The sequence below is a fragment of the Acinonyx jubatus genome, chromosome A2 (assembly GCF_027475565.1).
Source record: "Acinonyx jubatus isolate Ajub_Pintada_27869175 chromosome A2, VMU_Ajub_asm_v1.0, whole genome shotgun sequence".
Classification (NCBI taxonomy): Eukaryota; Metazoa; Chordata; class Mammalia; order Carnivora; family Felidae; genus Acinonyx; species Acinonyx jubatus.
The window spans coordinates 137,947,151-137,967,729 of NC_069383.1; the positions used below are offsets into that span (position 1 = coordinate 137,947,151).

The 20,579-nt window shown below is 39.0% G+C and overlaps 1 protein-coding gene across 12 annotated transcripts in view; it reads left to right on the top strand.

Moving 5' to 3' along the window:
- The window catches only part of FHIT (fragile histidine triad diadenosine triphosphatase), a 1,399,071-nt gene that overhangs the window by 626,738 nt on the left and 751,754 nt on the right, over positions 1-20,579 (top strand). For all 12 annotated transcript variants that reach the window (XM_053220342.1, XM_053220341.1, XM_015065266.3 and 9 more), the window contains one exon: positions 657-776. In XM_053220342.1, coding sequence (XP_053076317.1) covers positions 674-776 — 103 coding nt within the window. In that variant the 5' untranslated portion in view covers positions 657-673. The remainder of the gene's footprint in view (positions 1-656; positions 777-20,579) is intronic.

Consider the following 20,579-nt stretch of genomic DNA (forward strand, 5'->3'; position numbering starts at 1 on the left):
GAAATATTTCACAACCTGCATTAACCAGGAATTGTTCTTCCCTTGAAGTCTGTTATGCTATTTCTTTTTTCTCAAAAATTTTCCCTTCAATTTTGGAATTTTTACTAGAATAGTTCTTTGGAAGTGCTCATGTTTTGGTAGTTATAGGCAAGGTCAAACGGTAGTTATAGGCAAGTGCTTCAAACGGTGTTTGTACCTTTTCTAAATTGCTTTTACATAAATAAAGATGAAACCATTTGAGAAAAGCATTTAAGAATTAAATGGTTTATAGTCCATGCTTAACAATTAAAAATTTCAGCTTAGCAAAAATGATGAAATGAATGGATAAAAATAACCTGACAGGCGGAACCTAGTAACTTTGGGTTAAGGTGACGACTTGAATTACAGAGGGATTTAAGAAGACTGTTTTGTTGTCCTTGTGCGAGCTTCTGCTTAAAAACAATCAAGGCAACACTGGGTAAGGAGAGGAGATTATTTTAGGAGGATTTGCCAAGAATCCATCTTAGTGGACTTAAATGGGGAACAGCTTCAGTGATTTCTACTTTGCAACTAACAATCTGTAGTATTGGAATTTGCTTTTTTTAGAGTTGTATATAATCTGAATTTCTCATCTGAATTTTACAAATTCTCATTTCCTAAATCATCTTATTTTTCAGGTTTCAACCGTGAGGAAATGTCATTCAGATTTGGCCAACACCTCATCAAGCCCTCTGTGGTTTTTCTCAAAACAGAACTGTCCTTTGCTCTTGTGAACAGGAAACCTGTGGTACCAGGACGTATCCTTTTTGTTTTGTTTTGTTTTGTTTTGTTTTGTTTTAAGAGAGGAAAAATAAAATGCCTCTGAACTTAATAGACCAGAGGATTGCAGCATTGGCTTCCAATGTTGGTCTGAAAAAGAAAAGGGCTCCGCCTTCCTCCCCCTTTGGAGAAACCAGGTAAGATGTTGCATTTATTCCGGATCCAGTTGGTGGCACCAGTAATATGCTTGATCAATGTTGCAGAACTTTCTGAAAAGAGTTGCTTAGCAACCGTGGCTTTGGAGGTGAATTTTTACTTGACCTTTTCACTATAGTAGCTGTGTAAATAAATAGGTGCTTCTAAAGTGGGCCTAGTGAATATCATGGGTACTTTGTTTTCAGTTATCAGTAGCAAATCTTAATAGTAAGATAGAGATTGGCTGGCACTTTTGTGATGTGGAAATAAGGTATTACCTAAGGATTTGTGATTGACTTGGTGTCTTTACCTTTTAGGGATCATTCTAGCAAATTCATATACCTCAATATACTTAACAAAATAGTCATTTTCATTTTAGGATCTGAAATAGCATTTTTTTTTCTTGGAGAGCATCCCAGCTTCTGGATGGTCATCCAGTATCATTGGTGGTAGAGTTTTATTTCTCTCTGACCATTGACTTGTTGTCTTTCCTGCTGCTGACTTCATTGGAAGGTTTATTCTTTGCAGCGGGAGCAGCAGGAATTGGTGAAATGTTCTGGAGTTATTTTTGTGTTTGCTTAGAGTGTCACTCGTGACTGTGCGCAAATGACTTTTGTACTGATGCTTTAGAGTTATTTTTTTCTCTTTCCCTCTAATTTAATTTACTATGCAGAGGGCAATAAAGTATAAAATTTCATATTTTAAGATAATAAACATTTTCCACACTAAGACATGATTTTACTTTGAAATAAATGTCTCTGTAATTTTTAATCTATAAGTATCTCAAGATTTTTTTCCCAGAGTAAATTAAAATTGCGTGTGTGTGTGTATGTATGCGTGTGTGTGTGTGTGTGTGTGTGTGTGTATAATTTTTTTCCCCTATGGGAATTTTCAAAGTGTGTGAGAACTTCAGGAATAATCTCCTTTCTGGGCCATATCCTGATGTAACATTGAAAAAAAACACAAATAAGAAAAAAAGCACCAAAAGAGAATTGTGATTTTATGGTAGACACCCGGATTCCTTGAATTTAATTTTGACTAAATAATGTACATTTATAAAACTAATGATAACAGCAATAAACTAATACAAATTACTTCTTGATATTTACCTTTAAATTTATAAAAATAGTCTAAATTATAAATGGTAAATATTTAAAAATATCATTTCTTGTCTACTGAAGTAAAAATAAAAGCTGGAATGGTTCAGGAAAGTCCTATAAAAAAAGAAAAATTTTCAAGCTGTATGTCAATTTTATATGGAGTTCTTCTAAGAGACTTTGAAGTTCTTAAAATGACAGAAGCATTTTATTTTTTCGTTTGATTCTGCTGCAAGTTTGTGGTTGTCTTTTTCCTCTGTGGATTTTTTTTTAATGGTTGAGCATTCTGGTGTCAAAAGAATATGGTTGAAATGCCATATCTCTTTGAGTGCCAGCTTTAATTGACTTTTATCTTCTATCAAAGAGGGGACCTGGGATGAAAATGTGATTTTAGATGAACAAATTTTAATACCTTGCCCTGGAAGGTTGCACAGTTGTACTGCTTTTTTAATGGTTAATAATAGAATGAATTTAGCTTTGTAATTTTTTAAGTCATATCTTGATAGTAGAAAACTTGATTTTCATGGTCTTTTTAACAAATTTTGTCAGGTGTGATGCAAGATATAGGTCATTGACATGCTTGTACTTCAGTTGAGGTGTCTGCCTCTAGGAAAATGCACAAGCTGAATAGTGAGCCGTTAGTAAATGATGACTAGTCTTTTTCCACATGGCACTGGAGCTGCTGTTTTGGAAATGGGTCCTGGTCAGTTCTCCTATCTTTGAGTAAATGCCAGGGACACGAGGGACGTCGCATTAAAGTGAGCAAACCTCAGTGTGCTTGGAAGGTAGCAAGAAGGAGCTGACCCTTTCTGAGGATAACAGAACCAGGACATTTTTATAATCTGTGTATTGAGTGAGGCATTTCATATCTGCAGGGTTGAAAGGGGTCTCAGGACCAGTAGATAATGTATTCAGACAATCCTTTTTATATGATGATTTTGTGATTTTTTTTTTTATTTTTTTTACTTTACCTTTGTAAACTCGGCTAGGTGACAACGGTGAGAAGAATCTTAATACATTACTCATTCGCCTGCAGAAAGCGATATTCTTTTGTCTTGTGATTTGGGAATTGAAGCTGTGGATAGCTCTGCCCACTCACATTTCATAAAATAAATGGTGAGATGTCTGCAGCGGGCTTTAATCTTCCCCCAGTGCTCTGTTCTGTCTGCCCTAGATGAGCCCCTTGGTGTGGGTGTCCTAAGTCGTACAGCATCTTGAACCCTCCCTGCTCCTGGACTTCTCTCCAGCCCACACATCATTCAGACCATGGCTCCCAATCCTATCTTTCTCCTTCCTAGTCCCTTCCAAACTACTAGTGAATATAATGAATGTTTTTTTTTTTTTAAGGAGAAAGTCCAAACTCTTTAGCATAATCTTAAAAGATTTTCACTATTCTTTTTTTTTTTTCATTTTTAATGTTTATTTATTTCTGAGAGAGAGAGCATGAGTTGGTCAAGGGGCAGAGAGACAGAGAGAGAGAGAGAGGGAAACACAGAACCTGAAGCAGGCTCCAGGCTCTGAGCTGTCAGCACAGAGCCCGATGCGGGGCTTGAACTCACGGACCGTGAGATCATGACCTGAGCTGAAGTCGGACACTTAACCGACTGAGTCACCCAGGCGCCCCTAAAAGATTTTCACTATCTTGACTCAACCTTCCCCCTTTACAACTATTTCCTAAACAGGTGTTGTATTTTCCTTTCACCATGTTCCCCACCCCTGGCCACCTTTACCCTGCCTTTCTCTTCGAGATGAGATCCTACCCATCCTTTTTTGTTTTAACTAAAATGTTTTGATACCCGCCTCGCCCTCTCAGGAAGTAAATGTGTGGTCCTCTCTGTGACTCTTGACTCCTTATTTGCATGTCGATTCATGCAGCAGTTTATTACAGAGCTCCTGCTCTGTTCCAGGCATTGGGCCAAACACTTAACCCAGTCTGCCTTGTGTCAGAACTATGTGCATTCTTGTTTGTCTCTGTGCCGAGTCCTTCGTTCCTGGAAATGGGTGGGGCAGGAGCTCTTACACGTCTTTTTCCTCAGCATCCAAAGTACTATCCTGTCTGAATTTTAAGTGAAGCTGTAATCATCAGGAGCATATGGATCATTTCGATTGATGGAGCGGGACAACAAGGGTCCATGGAAATCCTGCCTTTTCAGTATGCCCAAGCACCAGCCAAATCTTGTTCCCATTTTATTCCAGATCTTTTAGTATCCTATTAAAGCTATATTTTTTCCAACTTTCCCCTCCTGCTTTGTCAGTTGGAATCTTGTTTACATGTCTGTGTTACAAGGGTACAGTTAAGTCTAAAAGTGGTGAATGAATTGATGGCCGATGGAAAAAGATTTTTTTTTGCCTGTTAGTTTTCAATGGACAAGTCTGTATTTTAAGGGCAGTATATTGGCATCTTTACATAAATGGGAAATTATTATTTTGTATTTATGATGATTTTCTTTTTAAAGAGTATTCAGGTGGCCTTTGGGGAATGTGCCATTCATGAGACTTGTAAATGTCATCTTTGAACTTGTGTTCTCTCTAACATTTTGCTCCCTCTCCCCAAACCTTTTTTTCTTAGGACTTTGCTCACTGACTTTTTCATACCTTTCAGAGGAGGAAAAGAACTGTTAGATCAGGGGCCAAAGGTAAACTTTTGAAGCAAGACTATTGGCTTCATTCTCAAAAGACCCACTCGAATCCCTCCTTGTCCCCACCGAAAGCAAATACTTCTGCTTGTCGCAAACAGTGTTTAAAGCTGATTGAACAGGCTTTGGCCTCTGTGGTGCAACACTCTAGAAGGATATGTCAGAATGTCTTTAATCCATTAATTTCTTGTTCCTGGAAAATGCTTTTCAGAGTGTCTTGGTGAGAGAACAGAATCATTTTGGAGATTGCATCTTAAGAATTCTGTAGTGAACATTTTATTCATGGACCTCAGTGCAGTCCGGCTATTGTTCATGGCTTAAGTAAATTTGAGCCAGTATGGTTAATACTTCTCCGTACCCCGTTCCCTTGCATTGTGCTACATCTCCTTCCCATCTTGAGCATGAAAAATGAATTTGAGTATTAGTGGAATCCATTTAGAGACTGGGGCTTTTATGGTAAGTAAAATTATTCATTTGTTATGTCCTGGTGTTTTCAGCAGACTGCGTATTGATCTTTGGATTGCTATTCAGAATGGCAGAAGGGGCCCTAACGTAAGGGAACACGGCGACGTTTGTGAACGGGTTGAATGCAGTGTGTAATGACAGAGATAAACCTGGCTTGCTGGCCATACTGTATTATACAAATCATTTGTCAACAGTTTATTGGATCAGTTTTTAAAAAGAGCAGGTTTTTCCAAACAGGAGCATTGCACACCGAATGTTATCAAGTGCAGACACTGTGTGGATGATGCATTGAGGATAGCTTTATAAAGTGCATTTGTGAAGAATTAGACTATGTCCCTTGAAAGATATTTCTGCTGAATGTTAGAAACAAAAATTGGGCACAATGAAAATTGTTCTCTAAGGTCCAAGTTTAATAGGTAAAAAAGAAAACTCTGGCAAATGTCTTTTAATATACGATTTTACCTTTCCAAGCAAGCAATGGGAAGTTGTCTGTTTTTAGACTATTGCCGTGTTGAGTTCTCCTGAAGCAAATGAACAAATAATAAAAATAGCTTCATTACTTAACAGTGCTTCTTACGGAATGGATGCTATAGATAAAAGTGCCCTTTTAGTTCTTCCATAAAAATCAGAAATATTTGTCATTTCCTGAGTAGGTTGTAATCTTGTGAATTTCTTTAATTGTTCAGGAAACTGCAGTTATTAGCGATCTGATGATCTTTCATTTCTCAAAAGAGTTTCTTTTTAAACCTTCCTGTGCAAATAAAATAAGCACAGGCACTATTTTAATATCCTTATTACTAAAGATAGTTTTTCTTTCTTAAAATTTCCCTCAGTGTGTCTTTCCCCCCCCCCCCCCCCACCCTGTGCATGCCTGTCGTGTATTAGCTAGCTTAAAGTACTCTTGGAGAAACATTCAAGGGCAATCTTGCTGTCCTTTGTCCTGAGCTGCAGTGGGACAAGTTGGTTTTCTTACAGTCATATTTTTCTTTATTTTGCAGGTTATTGTGTTCAAGAATTCTGCATGTGGCAGTGGTTGTTCAGTTAGAACAATTCTGTTTCTGTGGGAAAGGTTCCCGTATAAATGTTTACCTACCTTTGGGTTGGTAGCTAGAAAGAGTCTTTGATGGCATCGGTCAGCAGGGACAAAGGAAGCTCTTGGATGCTTTTATCATTCACTAAGTTGACTAATCTCTTTTTTCAAGCATCTAGAACCCACCACAGATGATCTTGGCAACCCTCATTGCAAGACAAACCTTGTGTGACCCTCATCCGTCTTGACTGGTCATCTGAAGAATTACTGCACAAAGAGCAAATGCATTTTATCTCAGATGCCACTTCTTTGGTTGGTAATTAGCTCACAGTGTTAAGGATGATTCTGAGGCTACATGCAGGGTCAGTGGGTAGTAATTGTCTTGGGTACCAGAGGAGAAAGAGGAACGCTCCTTGCCAAGCTCTGCCTCCCCCAGGTTTATTTTTTGTTCCTGGAGCTGGGACTGGTGTCTTTGTTTTTATTGTAGACACAATGATGGATTGTTGGCACCTGATACTGAAGGAATTAATAGATGCTTTGTATGTGTGCAGGGAACGTTTGAAATCGGATGGAAAACAATGTGTGGATTTTATACCCTTTGTCCTGGCCCATTCAAACCAAGGTGACTCACCCATGAGGCGGTGGATGTAAAGCATGTGCAGATTGGTCTCTAGACCTCATCCTGGCCTCTTCCTACTGTCAGTGGTCTCTCCCTGGCTCCTTGCTGAGTGCTGGCTGATGAGGATATGCATATGGTGGCCTTGTGGTTCACTTGGCTCCTCTTCTGAGTGATTTTCCTTCACCTTGACCTCTTCTTTATAATAGGATTTACCTTCTAGCTTCAGGCCCTGCTGTGAATGGGGTGAAATGGGCAGGTCTGACCATGGTTATGCATTAATGGAGGGAAATGCAACTGGCTTTTTGAGTAGAGCTTTTAGGAGGTTGCTGCATTCTCTCAGAATTGCACAAAGCCTATAGAATCACTTTCACCACCAGAAAAAGATACCTTTACAATCTGCCTGTCGATATAAAATAGAACTCTGTTGGTATGTGAGCACAGGGAGGGGCGGGGGAGGACAGTATGAGGGGTGCTCTGTCTCCTGCTGTAGCAAATGGTAGGATGGTAATTATAGGTATTAAAATAACACTTTGAATATTTCTCATATTAGTTGCAAAAATGAATATCCTATAACAGGACAAGCCATTTCCCATTTCTATTTGTTTCTATGTGAAACTTTCCCCAGGTAATTTTAAATCATCACGGTTAACAATTACTGAACTCTGTTCATTATATTCCAGGCATGTTTTTGACCTGCTTCCCATGCAAGCCATCAGATTGTAAGGAACAGGGAAAGGCTGGCCACGGTGTTGCCAGCCTCACACTTGTAACAGAACATAATTAGAAGTAATGAATGAAATAATACATCATTATTCATAAGAAATGTCACGTAATTAACTTAAATAATGCAAAATATATTCTAATTTCCATTTGGAATGAAAATAGATTTGTTGGAACATCAGTAGGCAGTTAATGTTTATCCTATATTTTCATACACATATCAAAACTGTTAAAATCTATTGAAGGAATAAACATGGATTTTCCACAACACAATAAGTCAAGATAGCTTTCTTTTGCTAATAGAGTCTTATGTATATTCCTCATTTATTATATATGTAGTTTGTATATATGTTCAATTTTTAGAATTAGCATAATTTATATTTATTGCGAATTAATGATCTAATTTATTTACTTAGCTTCCATTTCTTCTCTCAGACTAATTGACTGAAAAAATAACTATAAATTTGCAAATAGCTCTTGGGCACAAATTCTAAATGGGCCTTATCCTAGGAACTCTCTACAATAGTAGATCTTGGAACTAGTTTTGTGTTCTAAATTATTTCCTGGGATTTCTCCTACAGGCTTTAAATGTGCCTCAGGAGTCTTGGTTTGGCTTAGATGTAGCCACGGTTGGGGCTCAGGATGTGGGTGGATATGTCTTAGGCAGAGGCATTATTTTCATATGCAAACAATTAGTATGACACATGGCACTGACCAATGTCAGGGTAGTTCTTGGAAACTCTCTGCTGTGTCAAACATCAACCTATCAATTTCTGTATTGTGGAGAGGTCTGGGGAGCCCCAGGGGAGGAGGCAAAGAGGAAGGAGCAACATGCAGGGGATAGTACATACAGAAGGGTTTTGAGAGTTTAATAACAGGAATGGACATGCCAGTGGCCATGTCTCAGTGACAGCCCTGGTTGTAGAGAGATGAAGACTGATAGGAGGAAGCTGCTGTTAGACCCTTTGACTCAAACCTGATATTTGTCCTTCAATACCATTGAGTCCAGCAGAATCACAGGTTTACCAATAAATTAAAAACAACAGAATTCAGGGGCATCTGGGTAGCTCAGTCCGTTGAGCATCCAACTCGATTTTGGCTCAGGTTATGATCTCACAGTTTGTGAGGCTGAGCCCCGTTGGGCTCTGCATTGACAGAGCCACGCCTGCTTCCGATTCTCTCTTTCCCTCTCTCTCTGCTCCTACCTCATTTGCCTATGTGCTCTCTATCCCTAAAAAATAAATACATAAGGGAGACCTGGGTGGCTCAGTCAGTTAAGCATCTGACTTGGGCTCATGTCACGATCTGACAAATTGTGAGTTGGAGTCCCATGTCGAGCTCTGTGCTGACAGCTCAGAGCCTGGAGCCTGCTTTGGATTCTGTGTCTCCCACTCTCTCTGCCCCTCCCCTGCTCATGCTCTGTCTCTGTCTCTGTCTCAAAAAAATGAATAAAACATTAAAAATAAGTAAACATTAAAAAAAACTATTCTAAAAACAAAACGAGAAAACAGAGTTCTTTATTTCAAATGACCACCTTCCTTACATGACCTGGCAGTTCTCTAAGAACAATTTAGGGTAAAGCTTAACCTATAGCAAGAGGAGACTGAGATAGTGTCCTATTTCTCCTGTGTGCATTTGTAGTAGGGGTGAAAAGTATATATACACATATACAACTTCATAATATCTTTTGTTAAAAATATTTTGGAAATTAATTAAACTTAAATAATAAATTATGATGAGTAATGCATTTTTGGAGTTGCTACTTTGTTTTGTCCTTGTTGACCAATGAGCAGTTGAAATGGGAAGGTTGAGTCTCAGGCCAATGGTGGTTCTACTAGATGGAAGTGAGGACTTCACCTGGGACTCTTGAGCCTCACTGTGTCCTTCTCTCCACCCCCTCTAGCTGCCATCCCATGAGCAGCAAACCTTTTTGTATCATTGGTTAGGTGCTGTAAGGAGTTATTTTCCCCAGAGTCTAAAACCTTCCCTATTACTCCTGCTTTCTATGGCTATGTTGTTGTAAATGTATTCTCTGCCACTTGTATTTCTCACTGACATTTTGGTGGCTTTGTTGTTTAGGTGTAATCATCATTATCATTTAAGAATAGGACTAACCTTGGTGAATTCTGCAGTGCTGGTGTGGGAGGACAGGTGGTCTAGCTTGTCTAGCTGTATTTTGCTCCTAGGTAAAATGAGTCCAGGAGGAGCAAAACTCATCTGGCTCTCTAATTATTCTGTTTTCTAATAGCTTTTGAAATGGCTGTACTTATCAAGAGATCTTTTCATCTTTAAGATTTATTTCCAGTTCAACAGATTTGTAGGAACTAAGACTTATCTGTTGAGTGCTAATACTTTAACAGTAAACCACGATCCCTTTCCATTCACCAAAGATGATTGCTTTAAAATTTGTTAAATAAGATATGTCAGGATAAAATAAATCAACAGAAATTACATTAAAATCTTTAGAGTGTTTCTCATGCAGACGGGTAGAATACTAGTTAGTATTTTCTATTCTGTTTGGAAACCAAATGACCCCTAGAAGCTTTTTTCTCGTGGAGCTGTATCTTCAGTAACGTCATTGAAATTCAGGAATAGAACAGACATTCACTGAGACTTTTCACATTGTCCTAGAATATGAGCAACTAGAACCCAAACAGGAAGGCTGACAATCTTCCTGGAGAGCTACTCATATATGAGAGAGAGCCACACTCACTTTACTAAGGGGTAGCAGCAGAACCAGACCTACCATGTTGAGCCACACTTCCATGCTGCCAGACTATGTAAGAGGAGAATCAGTGAGGGGAAAGATACAGCCAGATGGAATGAAGAATTCCAGAGGACTCTTCTCCCTCTAGATGACTCTTACTGCCCATGAAAGTCATGAGCAGAATGTAGCTCAAAGAACCGAGCTGGATGATTTCAACAAAAGGGTGCTGCCATTTTGTTCCCTGGCTGGATGCTGAGCTATGGAACCTGCAGGCTATAGAGACAACTGCTATGGGATAGGAGTGTGGTAGGTACAGGATAGGCTCCTTAGGAGAACTTCCCATCTACTCTATAGAGTTTGGGATTACACATGAGCACAGACCAGTGCCTGCCTCTCATTTGCTTCTGAATGGGGCAAGGATGGGAAGAGCCTTTTTGGAATGGCCTATAGTAGAAGGGAAAAAAGGGATTGAGGAGTAATATTCCTGAGAAGAAGATGGAAAGAGCTTTTCTACCACACCCCTGTTGTCTGGAGCCCTTGGAAGAAACATATAAGCAATTCAGCAGGTCCCTTGGTGCTGCACAGAACCATCAATGCTGAAGTAGTGGGCATGTGCCACAAGGGTGCTCAGGTAGATATTGGCATAACTGAGGCACTGACCTGTCGAGAGATGTGACTGGGTCATATACCACTGACAGTGTTTTAAAGACATGCTGTCCTTTTTTGAATGGACCCTCAGAAGCAGATAAAGTGACAGTAGAGCTTGAATACCTTTCCAGAAAAAAAAAATCAGCTTTGAACTATGTTGAGACCCATATATTTGCAAAAGCTCCCACCAGATGGAACTGGAGCTAGACTCGGGATACCAGCCTTTTACCTGCTGACAACCAGTTACCTGAGACCATGCTGCCTCTAAAATCAGAGTAGCTCAGCCCCAGAATGGGGAAAAAGTTGGAAGACAGCTCAAAGTAGTCAAGGTTGCCGCTCAAGCCTGTCCTTAATCTGAGACTGGACAGATACTTTTAATTCTGAAAAGTGAGTGCAGAGTTACAGATTCTGCCAAAACCTTGCTAAGGGTCTGGGAAGGGATTCTATGTAGCATGATTAGAAGAGCAATAACAAGGAATATGAGCACAACACGTCTTTGCCCACCCCACCCCAACCAGAGTTGAGATTCTTCAGTCACTGTTTACACAAGTAAAGTGGTAACATAAATCTTTAAAAAAGGTGATTTATCAGTTAATACCATGTTAGATAGTAGTATGTGATCTGTTGATGGCCTTAATTCCTAGGAACAGAATCTCGAGTATAGTAGATGGTTAAGAAATATTTATGGGAAAATATTACTTTTGTTTCAAAACAGGTTGATTAGGTAAAAGAGCATTCAATTACTTAACAGGTATGTCTGATGGGATCAGTAGGGGATTTTCAGAGTGTCCTTAATTAGCCAGTGAAGGCTTGCTATATGCCAAGTTTTATTCCTTCTGTTTTTCAATTCTAGTCTTAATATGGTACACTCTTGATCTGAAGTATCAGTCTAAGGGTTGAATGCTACTGGACTGTTCTACATGATAACAGCCAGAATGAGCCTATTAAACATCTTGAATCCATGTCACGTCTCTGCTTATGGCTTCCTGTTTGCTTCCAACTAAAGTCAGTTATACAATGATCTACAAGATTCCTACATGAGTCTTCCATCTGTCCCCCACCACCAACCATTATCCTTTGATTTCATCTACTGTCATCATCCTTTAGTGATTTGAATGGTGACCTCCAAATGGTATGTCTGTCTTAATCTCCTAAACCAGTGAATATTACCTTACTTGGAAAAGGGTCTTTGCAGAGGAAATGCAGTTAAGAATTTTGAAATAAGATCATCTTTAGGGTGGCACCTGTCCTAAATCCAGTGGCACACGTCCTTAGTGACACAAGGATGGGGACTGCACAGAGCAGAGGAAGCATTAACGTGACCAGGGAGGCAGAGGGAAGAGTGTTGTGGTAGAAATCAAGGGATGTTGGTGGCCACCGGAAGTTGGGTGAGGCGAAGAACAGGTTCTCCCCCGGAACTGCCAACACCTTGATTTCAGACTTCTGACTTCCAACATAGCTAGAGAGTCCGTTTCTTTTGTTTTCAGCTACCAGTTTGTGGTAATTTGTTACAGCTGCCACAGGAGACTGATCTCCTTTCCACACTCACTCCGCTCCTTCCATACCCACTTCCTTGTTGTTCATTGAATATTCTAAGCACAGTCCTGCCTCACAGCGCTTGAACCAACTGTTCTTGGAACGCTCTTCCCCCTGATGAATGTACGCCATGCTGTTTTATCTCCTTCAGACCTTTATTCAAGTTGTATGCAAACGTCACCTTCTCAGGACTGCCTTCCCTTTGCTGTTATTTAAAATTGCAACACCTCTCTGGCTTTCTTTCTTTTTTTTTTCTGTAGCATTAATATTGTAACTTTATAACTTACTGGTGTCACAGGCTCACTCACTGGAAATGGGACATCCACAAGGGCAGGCAGGCATTGCTGTCTAGTTTGTTCAAGACTGTGTCCTCACAGCCTAGGAGTGTCCCTGGGGCATGGCAGGCATTCAGTAAATATTTGTTAAATGAGTAACTCTGGTTATTGATTATTTGGAATTTTTAGCTTTAAAGCAAATAAGAAAAGAAAAAACAGGGGGGGTGGGAGGGACCAGAGTTCTCATTTAACAAGTGGACCAATTTGATAAATTCTCACACCAGGCAATGCTGTGTAGTGGTTAAGAGAGTGTTGACCTAGATTTTATACTCACCTGCACATGTGTACACACTCACACTTGGATGCATCGTTAACATTTATCATTCCAAAGTGGCCGGCTCTGGAAGAGAGAAAAGTAACAGGTGGTTTGAGCGTGAAAAAATACCCCACCCACCTCCCCTGCCCACCCCTGCCCCCAGCACAGTTTTTCTAGATTTCCATGTGGATTCTAGCCAGGCTGATAAAATGCGTTATTTCTTGGCTGAGCCCTCTGTCTGAAGTGGTATTTTATATCCTCCTAAATGTCAGGAATTAACATAGGATTTGATATCTCATCATCTGGTAAGCTTTGATTTCCAACATTTTGTTACCATGTTGCTTTCTCTGGGTGTAGAGCAGGTCTGTGTGCAATTTCCTGATTCCTTAAGTCAAGTTTTTATGAGCCTGTCTTCTTGGCTTCACACACACACAGGTTCCTTACACATGTACTTATTTATACGTCTCTGATGAATCCCTCTGAGAAAACCTTTATGTTTATGATTATTTGTGTAGCAACCAACACATTGTCAAGCTATATTGTCTATTTGTTTATTTCTTGGAATGTCTGAAAAATGACTTCAGTTGACTAATCAAGTATAGCAAGATTAAGTGTTTCAAAAATAAGACCAAACCAAAGTCAGGAAGAAAATAAGGAAAGTAAGATGAAGCCAAAAGTGAAATTAGTGGATGAAATGGGTAACAGTTCTCCATATACTTGCTAGAGATGGGTCACAAAGTTGGCCCTGAGCTTTCTGGCACCATCCCAAAGGAAGGAAAGAGCATCTGTCCTTGAGATAAAAATAGGCTGATTGCTCAGGAAATGCGAAAACATGAGCAACACCAGAGAGGAGAGTCCTATTTTCTTCAGATCCTTCCACAAGGAGATGATGCTAGAATATGTGATTGACAGTGTGCTCGCAATATCCTTACAGTGCACATGGAGGTTCTCCCTTGGAAATAGATCCTGAGTCTACCACTCACTATCTCCCCCCACCCCCTCGCCGAATCTTGCCTGGATGGCAATCCTCTCTAGGTACCTTGTTCACAAAGCCTTCCAACCACTCCCTCCCTTGCTCTTTAACATCATATAGTGGCAGTCATGGTCTTTTTTTTTTTTAATTTTTTTTTTTTAACATTTATTTATTTTTGAGACAGAGACAGAGCATGAACGGGGGAGGGTCAGAGAAAGGGAGACACAGAATCCGAAGCAGGCTCCAGGCCCTGAGCTGTCAGCACAGAGCCCGACACGGGGCTTGAACTCTTGGGCGAGATCATGACCTGAGCCAAAGTCGGACGTCCAACCGACTGAGCCACCCGGGTGCCCCAAGGCATGGTCTTTTTAATATAGGCATTAGACCAGGTTCTTCTTTTAAGAACTTTCACTGGTTGTTTCATTCAATTAGAACAAAGCCTCCAGGCTTCACCTTGGCCTCCTGGATTTCTGGCCCCTGCCTCATTCAACTTGCTGCTCCTGCTAGGTCTTTGTACCTGCTGTTGTCTCCACCAGGAGTGTACCTCCCTGTGACCTTCATGTGCCTCCTCAGTTCTCTTTTAGGTTCCAGTTCCTGTGTCCTCACCTCCACACAGAGACCTTTCCTGACCTGCCACAGAACTCAAGGTGTGGAAACAGTAACTAGTGATGATTAGCGAGGCTCTTGTCCTGTCTCTGGAGTTGAACATGCAGGGTGAAGGAGTTCTACCCCTGTGTCTGTTGCTTCCTTTACCCTCTTTGGGTGCAGAGCTGTTTATATTTGTGAAAACTACCAGCCAGCTTTGGATGAGGATTTGGAGAACTGGATTTTAGTTCAATTTGGGGAAACCTAGTCAAGTCATTTTATCTTTTTTTTTAATTCTTTTTTAACATATATTTATTTTTGAGAGACAGAGACAGAGCATAAGCAGGGAGGAACAGAGAGAGAGGGAGACACAGAATCTGAAGCAGGCTCCAGGCTCTAGGCTCTGAGCTCGAACTCAAGAGCTGTGAGATCATGACCGGAACTGAAGTCGGACACTTAACCGACAGCCACCCAGGCACCCCTTGTTTTGGTTCTTCATGTGAAAGTAAAGATGTAACTCTTACCCACCTCCTGGACTATGTTGAATACTAAATTCAGATGATGTGGAAGACAAGAATGAATGAATGGATTTGGCTTATGGGAGCATGGCATAATAATAATTATAGTTTTTCTACTTTCCATTTTCATGATACTTGAAGGATGGTCCAGGGCTTGGGTTTGGGTAAAGGACATCATTTAATTGTGGCCCTAAATTTGTCAACTGAAGTTTAAACTGAAAGAAACTTTCTGGATTCCTGGGTATAAGAATATCACATAGCAACTGAAATAACCCAGACCTAATTTTAAACTACTTAATTAAAAATGGCATTAAAATAGTACCCAGGATTAAAAATAAACCTTTAAATTGATGGGAATTTGATGTTCTGTGAGCCTTTTTACTTTTTTCTGTGTGGTGTGATGAAAAATACATATTATTTTCTACTGTGTTTAATGCCTGGGAAGCTGGGGTTCATTCATGGCTGAGAGTGGCTTTGCCATGGTGGTTTTAAATTAAATTCTCAGGGGGTTTAAATCATTCTAGATGCTCAACCCTCATTAACTGTAACGGGAGTTACTGTACAAGTCTCTTTTCTCCACACATAGCACTGAAAAATGACCCTCTCACACCACCTTTGTGTCTTGATCTTTGAACTAATTTTAATGGATTTTTTTTTTTAAGTGTAGCATCTCTGTGCAACCCTCAGGGTAATGAGATTGCTAACAATTTGCTGATAAGCAATAGGCCTTCATTTTGCAGTGCTCGACCTACACATGCTGGAAAGCTTTGGGTCTGGGCTGACTGGCTTTCTGGACCACATGCTTCTCTTTTATTCAATTTCAAGTGAAGCTGTCCCTTTTTTTCCCCCTCCTTTCATCATCTCTCTTGCCTCGCACATCCTCATCTCCTGATATAATCAGTATACAGTAGATACTCAGCACTGATGTAGTTCTAGTACTACTGAAATGTTAGAAACGGGAGGAGTTGCTTATGGTCAAAGAAGCATCTGGTATTCTTAATGTAATCTTTTAGTAACCAGCTAATGAATTGCTTGACTGAAGAAACGTTTTGTCTAAATTATGTCTATATAAGAGCAATCTAGTTTAGATCAAGTGTAACAAGTTTTTTATTCTTGCATTTATTTTTTTCTAACTATAAGAATATTTTCCCATTATATAAAATGTATACCATCTATAATCCCATTAGCTAGACATAATTCCTGCTAAAATTTCAGTTTATTTCTTTTTTTTCTGTTTTTATCCATTTCTCTAGAAAAGAAAAAAAACTTTATAACCTGATTTTTTTTACCTATTGTTGACATTTTCTGATTTTTAAATATATATGTTACCCTGAGAGTTCTAATGGTGGAATCTTACACTATATGGATCTATTATAATTTAGTATTCACTATTCAAACTGTATCATGAATGTTTTGATAAAGGATCTTTGGTTCCATTCCTGATAAACTTCTTAAACTAGGATCATTTGATAAAATGTTATGCATTGTTTAAATTGACAAATATTTCCAAATGTGTTTTACATCAGCAATGCAATACACAAGCAACGTACATCTGACTGTATACCCTCATCAACTTTAAGCATTTAAGATTTTTGAATGTGTCCTAACCTTTGCCAAGTTAAAGATTTATCTATGTCATTATTTCCACCTAATCGATAGCAGGGTGAACTTTTAAATGTATCTATGAATTATTTTCATTGTTAATTATTTGTTAATATCCTTTGCTCCTTTTTCTATTGAAGTTTTAGGTCTTCTAGGAATTAACTCTCTGCCTGTCGTATTCATTGCAAATATTATTCTTATTTTGATCTCTTCTTTAGTTTGCTTATGATGTTAGTAACATACATTTTAATCTTTTGTCATAGTTAAGCTTATCAGCTTTATCATTGGTGAGTTTCTCCAGTTCTTTTAGGCTTACAAAGTCTTTCTATCCTGAGATCAGTTAAATATTTTTTCTTTTTTTTTTTTTTTTAAGGTTTTTCTCTTTCTTTCGTCAGCTATCACCAAGCTCATAGCACTTCATAGACAGGCTTTAAAAAATTCACTCTATGTTCCTGGCATCACTTTGAAGGAGGCAGATGAATGCTTTTCTCGAATTATAAGTGAAGAGACTAGAGGGTGGGTAGCAATGAAGCAGGTGGTTGTTCTGGAAGCAGAGATGTGCTTTCGCATTCTTACAATAATAATACGTGTATGTTTCTTTGTTAAACTCTTACATTGGTCTTTCTATTATTAATTGCCGCTTTTACGTATTTCCTGGCTGAAGGTAATATGAAAAAGGTAGATCTTGGGGAATGTGGTACTTTTGTCACGTGTCTCCTGAGTCACCAGAGATCTTACATTCAATATATTACAGTGTTGTTTTGTGTTCTAGATTATGCTTAATGTAACTATATGGAATGCATTCTATAATACTGTAATTCCTTGAAAATAATTAAAGCCTACATGGCAATTCCTAATCAGCCAGATTATTTCATTAAGCTGAAGATCATCCTTTGACTATTGATGAACAACAACAACAAGAAAAACTATAGCCATACAAGTAGGTCATCGGCCTGTGGCCCTAGTGAGGTAAATGTAGAGAAGCAGGGGAAATAACCCATTTTCTAGGATTCTGATAGTCTTCGGAAAAAAACAAAAAAACGAAAACTGAGGATATTGAATGAAGTGGAGGGCAAAATCTAAGAAGATGTGGGAGGTTTGATGGAATTGAATGGAAGATTTATACATTGAATCAAAATTACACCATGTAGAGAAGTGATACAAGTAGGAAAAGGTACCCATAATAAATTCTTCATTCTGTTTTCAGTTCTTAGACCATCTCCTGAATGACCTTTATCAGTTTTTAGGAATAAAATTAATAGAAATTTGTCCATATAGAAATATATTTAACCTAAACTGGACATATAAGTATTGGCCTTTAAATTGAAATATAATTGACATATAACATTGTATTAGTTTTAGGTATAGAACATAATGATTTGATATAGGGATATATTACAAAATGATTACCATGTAAGTTTAGTGATCATTCTCACCACACGTACTTTTTTTTCTGTGATGAGAAATTTAAAGATCTCTCTGTAATATTAACTCTTGATTGTTCTTAACCATTTACCACTTTTTGGTCATTAAAACCTGTCTGAATGGGTCAGCTTAATGACTTCCTGGCATGTTTTTAAAATTTTTTAATGTTTATTTATTTTTGAGAGAGAGAGAGAGAGAGAGAGAGCGCGCGCACAAGTTGGGGAGGGGCAGAGAGAGAGGGAGACAGAGGATCTGAAGCAGGCTCTGCACTAACAGGCTGACAGGAGCGATCCTATGTAGGGCTCCCGCTCAAGAATTGTGAGATCATGACCTGAGCCGAAGTCGAGCTCAGTTGACTGAGCCACCCAGGTGCTCCCCTGACATGTTTTTATAGACAAAACTGAACACACATTACCTGAAAGAATTACCACTGTCTGGTGTGACTTTGAACATGGAAGCATTTTGAAGGTAGGATGCTGTCATCCTCTGAAAGTGGAGATTCCAATGATTTTTTTTTCCTTCTCTCAGGCTGTCAAAGTATGTATCTGAACTCCATTCTCAGTTTACTGGGATTCCTATTATAACATGGATATGATTCCATGAATGTTCACTCCTGCTAAAGAAATCCTTGTTGTTGTCCCAGCTGTGGGAATATAAAATTCAGTATGAAGATGCCAACCCATGACAGAGATTCTGCTTGTAAAACCAAGTGATTATTTTAGTACTTATTTAACATTACTCATGTAACATTGATATATGCCTTGAAAATTTGTCTAAGTATTTGAAAAATGTTAATACTCATAAGCAATTCTATGAGACAGGTACTGAGTACCTCTGTTTTATAGGTAAAGGAATAAGATATTCAAAGCTTAATTAATTCAGATCAAGCATGTATTAAGTGGCAAAGTCAGGTTTCAAACCCAAATGTTCTAACTGCAGTGTCCATGCTCTAAACCAGTGGTTTTGGGGCCACCAGTGTCCCTGAGGCCTTTCAGGGAACCTGTGAGGTCTTTCCTTCTTCAACTACATTATCTGTATGAGACCAACTTTTCTTCCTACACTTAGACCAGAAGACCTATCATGGCAGATAGAAAGCAGAGCTACAAATGAGAATGTATTTGTCTTTTATCAAGCCATTCATGAGAGCTTTGCAAAACTGTAAAACACTGCCACTCTTTACGCTAGTATTTTTTTGTTTCAAAAAATATGATTATCATAAAATATTGATTTATGTTAACATGTTGTAAGTTCGTTATTTTAAGTAAACCATTAAATATTTTAAATTTTCTCAGTTCTAATTCCTAACGAGGTATCAGGAGATATAATCATCATAAGCATGAGATACTTGGTATCATCAATACTTTTTTTGGTACATGAAAGTATGGTTGACAGGTAATACAATGTTGTGTTAGTTTCAGGTGTACAATATAGGGAACTGAAAATTGTGTGCATTATGCTCACCACAATAAGTGGTTACCATCTGTCACCATGCAGGGTTATTACTGACTATATTCCCTATGCTATACTTTTCATCTCCACAACCTAATTATTTTATAACATCAAAACTTTTCAATAGTTAAAGGGGTATGTAGACCACACATTTTGTGAACTGCTCCTCTGAACCCTCTAATTGTGCTTCCCCACTCCTGTGTCTCAGCTATAGCTTCTCCCTTCTTCTCAGCTCTTTATGCTTTAATCATCACTCAGAAAGAAACCAAAGATGTGGGCTTTATTTCTTAAAGGTGAGGGTGATTTGGAACCCTGGGAAGCAGTAGCCATGCATGCCTAGGTGTGAATCCTAGATCCCTCCTTATTAGGAGCAGACCCTAGGATTTATTTTATCTGTCTTTCCCTTAGTTGCCTCATGCTTAAAATGGGGTAATAGTATCTACATCATGGGATCGTTATGTGCATCATGGGAGTTAATGGATGTAAAATGCATAGGCTGTCCCTGGCCCAGATGAAGGGGTCGAATATTAGCTATATTGTTAAGTTTCTGTGCAGTTACGAGAGTCTAGAGGAGTCAAATGTGATTCTGTGTTCCACAATGTTTATTGAATTTTCTCTCCTGCTCTTTGTGAATATTTGTATTATTAAAGCCCAAATTTCCTTTTTTAGCTTGTTTTCCTTTGCAGGGCCAGGTCCTTGAATGTGGACTTTTTTTTTTTTTTTTTAATTGTGTGGTTAGTTCCCTTTGGGCTGGGGTTGCTAGATATCATAATGCATTTCTCTTCCTGTAAATCCATAAATACTAAAGCTATCCTCCCTCCTCCCTCATTGAATTCCCTCAATTGCTTGCAGTTCATGTCCCGTAAACGTATAGATTTTCCTTCTTGCCCTCCCCACCGTATCAAGGGTCGCTGTTTGTATTCTGTTCTAGAGACCAGATGGGGCCTCCTGTACGTGCCGGAGGCTCTGCAGCCTTACTGCCAGCCACAGTCAACGTGTCTCCCGCTCCAGGGACCACGTTGGTTCCCTTCACTGTTTGAGCTGT